We start from the raw sequence: 6,165 nt of genomic DNA, 5'->3' as shown, positions 1-6,165 counted from the left end.
ACAGTCATAACTACACAAAAAAAAAGTGACCAGTAATTAAAATACTAAATTTGTTAATTTATTTTACAGATAAATGATAATAAATAATTTTAAAATTACTTTCATTAATGATTCATATAAAAAAATCTATTTCTAATTTCTTAAATTTGAACTTGAAAGGATTCAAAGCGTTTGAAGTTTTCAAGGATTTTATGAAGTTTCCGGGTATTTCAATGATTCTAAAGGACTTTAAAGACCTGAAGGTATTTTAATACATTTTCCAGGATTTCAGGAAATATCGCCAAATTTCATAGACTTTTACGAAATTTAATTATAATTTAGCTGCTTAAATTTTCAACAAAAAAGTTGACTGTTTAATGAAGATAAATTATCAACCAAATACAGTCGAACTCGGATTTGACACCGCTGTATGGTGGGGGAAGTTGCGGGGGTAACTGCGTGAGTCACATCACGTTGCACATGCACCGTCTTTATTGTCAGCTGACTCTCTGTTTTGCTAATTTATACATAATTGCGAAAATGCCGAAGGCAGTAATCAAAAGGAAGCGTTTAACCTTTGAAGAGAAATATCAGCTTCTACGTGTAGTGAAAGCAGGTGCCTCAAAACAGTACGTGTTACAGAAATATGGAGTCAGTGAGACGATGTACAGGAAGTTGTTATCTCGCGAAACTGATTTAAATAATAAGGTTGAAAGTTATGAATATCAGAACAAGAAATCGTCAAGAACATGTAGTGACGTGCGTTTGGATGCTGCTATCTTTGAATGGTTTAAACAAGCCAGAGACAGAGGTGATCAAGTATCCGGACCGATTATTCAAGAAAAAGCTCGCATTTTAGATGAAAAGCTCAACGGTTCTCAAACTTTTAAAGTGAGTAAGAAGAAAAAACATTATTTTAATGTGTAACAGTAAGAGTGTCTTTTTTTTTTTTTTAATGAAATTATTCAAATAATTCATGAAATGCAAATTTTGGTTGAGGTTATGTTTTGCTCGTAAACATTTTTCGTAAATGACTTTGACAGCGACTTGGGCGGTATTTTATTTCGCCCTTTCCGAATATATATGCAGGAGGGAGTTACTGTCAAAATAAGGAATGCAAGTTGTTTATTATTATATATGCAATTATTATGAACAAAATTAATAATTAAAAATGCAATTACAATTGCACCAGCGAAATATATAAGGCGAGTTCACCTCTAAGACAGGACTCAAAGGTTCTAACCACCGCTGTTAGATGGCGCAAAAATCGAATGCGCGAAATTTAAATTTCATTATACTTTGCTATTGTGGCTACGAATGAAACATTTGAATTTTAAGAAAATAAATACTTAAAATTAAACAATTTAACTTGAAATTGTAAAATTTCGATTTCATTACATTTTCGTGTTCTAAATGCGCAGTTTTTTAATTTATAACTAAAAATTTGAGATTGTCCCTGATAATGTTCTTACTACCTTTTCTCAACAATTGAAAAAAATGGTTGAATTTTAATAAATGATAGCTTATTTTTTTAGGAAAACCATTTTCTACAACTATAGTTTGTCCAATTTTGAAAGTAAATTTTTCTGTAGCTGAAATGGTTAAAAAACTTGTTTAAAAAATATTTTCTAACAAATGACTATATTTGTGAATTATTTACAAATTTTTAAAATTGCTAGTAAAATTTCCACTTGAGGTAATAAAAACTGATCTGCAAATGAGAGCACTCAAAGTGGAAATGTTAAATTTTGAACTTTTAAAAATTAAATTTAAAAGTTTTTTAATAAAAAATGTTGTATTCAAATGCTCAATAATTTACGCGTACAAAATTTAAGGTACTAACATTTTTTAATATAAAAAAATATAAATCCACGTTATCGTTTTCAATGCTTTAAATTAAAAATCAATCAATGAACTTTAAAAAAATATTTGGAAAAAAATATATCATTTTAAGGATTTTTAAGCTAGAAACATCAAATATTGAAAAAATGCAAAAATTTTAACTGAACAATTCTTAAATTACAAATACAATTATTTTCTTTTTAAATAGTTTAAACATCCTTGGCAAGCTTTAAAATTTTATTTCAAAATCTTGAGAAATCTAGAAGTTGTTTCAAATTTGTTTTAAATTTAAAATCATTTTGCAAATTTTTCCAGAACTTCTAAATATCTGTCAAAATGAATTGATTTTTTTCTACAATTTTCAGAAAATCCTGCAAATTTTAGAAAATTTCTTCAGAATTTGGATGTATAAATAACAATTGAACATTTATTATTTCTAGGCAAAATTTGAGTAATTTTAAGAGATATGTAGAAGTTTTGAAAAGATTCAAACTTAATTTAAAATTTGAAATGATATCCTAATATAAAACAAAATGTAGATTTTCGTAGATATTAAACGAAAAAAATGGATTCTTTTCTAGAATTGTGAAAGGCTTCAATAAATAAAAACATTTTCTTAAGATTCCTAGGAAAATTAAAAATATCTTTTCATTTTGAAAAATTATGTTAAGAGAATGTTTAAAATGTTTTTCAACGATTTAAACACAATTTTTAAAAAAAATTCTAGAAGATTTTAACGTTAAAATCTGAAAATTCTTAAATTTCGAACAGATTTAAAATCGTTTTGTCAAATCATTTTTGTTCACTTTTTATTGCTTAAAGTACAGATGAATTTAAAAAATTGATTTAATCATTAAATAAAAATGTTTTTTATCCAAAATTTTCAACATCAAAGGCTTTTATTATTTATTTGTTCACGTTTTAAAGAAAGCATTTAAAAATTCTTTACGTTAAAAATGTAAGCTTAGAAATAAAAATTTTAAATGGAAAATTTGTAAAGTAAAAAAATTTTTAATTACGCATTGTAAGCTACATAATAGCATAATTGAAAAACATAACAATTTAAATAATTATTTAAAGACTGTGGAAATCAAACGTGGACAGATTTTTCTTATGCAAATTTGTAAAATTCCCGGTTCAGCGGTCACCCTGTTTTTTTTTCAAAAAAAAGAAGCCATGTTTAATTAAAATTCAACAAGTTTTAGAACATTGTTTAAAAGCAACAGAAGTTAGAGAAACCTCAATTACAAAAACTGCTGTTAAAATAATTACTTTTCGTAAGTTTTGAACTTACTTTATAAGTCTTGAATGTTAATATCTAATCAATTCTTAAAATCATAGAAAACGTTTTTCTCGCAAAGGCCAGATTGAAACTTCAAATTGTACAATCTTTGGCCGATAAAATAGGTTGCTTTTTAGAAGAAATTAAGCGGCACGTATTTTCCCAATTTATAACAAATTTTGAATTTATGAGTATCGGGATTTTTGAAATTCATTTTTATCATTTAAATATTTGTAATATTATAATTTAAAACCTCCTGAAATAGTAAATATTTATTTTACTCTTATTGATGATTTAAATTTTTTTTGCAAGATTTCACAAAAGATTTTTAATATTTTAAGGATTTTAAATTATTACAAAAGGTTTAAAATATTTCAGCAAAGAATTCATAAGGATTTCAAAAGATTTTAAAATGGGTACAAAGTACATTAAATAAAAAATATCTCCAAACATTTCAGATTTTAAACATTTTCAAAAAATATTTCAAAAAATTTATCAGGATTTCAAAATATTTTATGAATTTTAGTGATTTTAAGCGATATCAAAAAGTGTCAACAAATTTGACAATATTTTAAGGATTTCTATGACTTTGCAAATATTAAAAAATATTTAAAGTGATTTCACAAAGACGACTTATGTTCGCAAAAAATTAAGAATTAGTTCATTTATGATTCTGCTTTCTTTACAAAATTTTGAGAAGGGTTTCACTGAATTTCATTATTTGGTGTAAAAAAAAGTTTAAAACGATTCGTGAATGAAAATAAATAAGATTTATCGGAAACGAAGTGTTACATGTGGAATTTTCATCGTATACTTAAAATAAATTTTTATTAATTTAAATAGTTGAAATCACGAAGCAGTACTTCGTGGTTTAAATATTTACGATCTAAAAAATTCGAACCTAAAAGTTAGGTTACAATTCGTATTTTATTTCTAATCGTCTATAATTAATATTTTTTTATATATAAAACAAATATTTGTCTATATGCATTAACTAAAGTTCGTTATACCTTATGATGTGTTGAAACTTATGTGGCATAGTAAAATAATTATTTTCTTGGCAAAAACAGTTTTAGCAAGAAACTTTTTTTTTTGTACTGAATACCATGAAAATTCAATATGCAACACTTAGTTTCCAATCAATCTGTTTTATTTTGGTTTTTCCTTATTGTTTTCAACAAGTAAAAACAATGTTAACATAGTGTTTAAACCAAATTTAAAATTCAACATAAAAATGAGAATCCGTGACAAAAAGCTCAAACGGCAAAGCGTCCGCCCAATGAGAGTCGCGCTCCATAAAAAAAGCCCGCGAATCAGAAAGCGACTCGCTGCATCACGGGTAGGGTACTATACATGGAGAATAGATATAAGCAGACCAATCTGTAATGTATGGACTTCACCAAAAACGGTCACTTTTTTGTTGCCAGAAGTAAGCACACCAACATGTGTAAAATCACACTTACGTATAGTTCAGAACTTTCCGAGCGTGGCGTGCCAAACGTTCTTAAAAAAATATATGACCGCCTTCATCATTTTGTTTCGACAGGTCGCTCGAACAAATAAAGAATTAATAATCAGACAAGGTTTTGTAAAATGTTTGTGGAATAAAAAATTATTCGTCATGAAAGAGGTAGGTAGTATGTTTATGAAAATATCAAATTACTTTTACCAATACTATGCGTGCGACAGGTATTCGACGCGTTTGTAACAAAAACAATAGACATACAACTTTTCAACACTCTGAAAGTCTTGTACACTATACACTTGAAACCACACTTATTGGAAACTTTCGCTTTCATACAGTGATTTTTAATTGTAACATCCTTGACTTTATTCACAAACTATTAATTGTTCAATCATTATTTATTTACATTTGACTCGCGTTCACATCGGCGGCCATTTTTTTAAAAATTGCGGTTGGCACGCCACGCTCGGGAAGTTTTGAACTATACGTAAGTGTGATTTTGCACATTTGTGTGTGCGTACTTCTAGCAACAGAAAAGTGTTCATTTTCAGTTCCACTAGTTTTGTCTTCTTATGTCTATTCTCCATGGTACTATATTAGACAGGAATATGCAACCGCCATTCTGGTTCCTGGACAGTACGCGGGAAACAGTGCGATAAACATGTCGTATAGTTTAATTAAAATTAAATTTAGAATATAAGAAAAATGGTCTGCTTCAGTGCTCTGTTTTTTAAAAATGGAAGCGAGGATGGATTTAAACTTTATCGTTTTCCACTAGGGTGAAGAGAAAGACTGTCAATGTGGATCATAAATTGTAGACGCGACAAATGGAAACCGAATTTAAATTCAAGATTATGCGAAGTTATTGCTAATGCTTATGACTATCACACTATAATTCAAATATAGGGGGTCTTCAGATTATGTTTGCATGTAATTAAATTGCCTATGCGCATTTTTTTGATATATTAAAGCGAAATGAGATCCAGAAGAAGGTAAGGTTAGCAACCCGTTTTTCTACAGAGCGACACACATTAACCCACTCAAATAAAAAGGACGTATGATGTGAAATATAATTAGCTTTCATTATAAACTCTTGAAAAAGTATGGTATTAATGTTTGGCCTATAGTCTATTATTATTTTATTATTTGTTAATATTTATTTTAAAAATCATTTGATTATAATTTTAGCGCACGCCTATTTATAAACTGAGTAAAACTTGTTTGCAATCATAATTTTGCAAAAGCTACTTTTTGGCAAATATGTGGGTTAAAAAATCATATAGTCGAATTTAAATATTTCATATATTATATCACATGTAATTTTATTTATAATTTATGTTTTGATAACAGTGCTTCAATATAATTTAAAAATAATCTATATCATTAAAGTGTATTTATATAATTCGATATCAATTTAGCGATTTTGAATTTGGCGGGGAACCAGAATGGCAGCATATATTTTCCCATCTAATATAGTACCTTAATCACGATGGATGTATGTACTAGGCAGTCTGATAAGTACCTGAAAATTCTAAGAGATGACATTAGTATTCACTAATGTGAACCATTTTCGTCGAGCTTGATCCTTCAAATGACG

General features: G+C 27.6%; 1 protein-coding gene across 1 annotated transcript in view; it reads left to right on the top strand.

The window, feature by feature from the left end:
- Window positions 1–437: 437 nt before the first annotated feature.
- LOC117176341 (jerky protein homolog-like) overlaps window positions 438–6,165 on the top strand; it is an 8,665-nt gene continuing 2,937 nt past the window's right edge. The window contains exon 1 of the mRNA XM_033366580.1: window positions 438–870. Within this exon, the coding sequence (XP_033222471.1) occupies window positions 460–870 (411 nt within the window). The 5' untranslated portion in view covers window positions 438–459. The remainder of the gene's footprint in view (window positions 871–6,165) is intronic.

Source organism: Belonocnema kinseyi, chromosome 7 (genome assembly GCF_010883055.1).
Source record: "Belonocnema kinseyi isolate 2016_QV_RU_SX_M_011 chromosome 7, B_treatae_v1, whole genome shotgun sequence".
Taxonomy (NCBI): domain Eukaryota; kingdom Metazoa; phylum Arthropoda; class Insecta; order Hymenoptera; family Cynipidae; genus Belonocnema; species Belonocnema kinseyi.
This window is presented reverse-complemented; position numbering and strand designations above follow the sequence as displayed.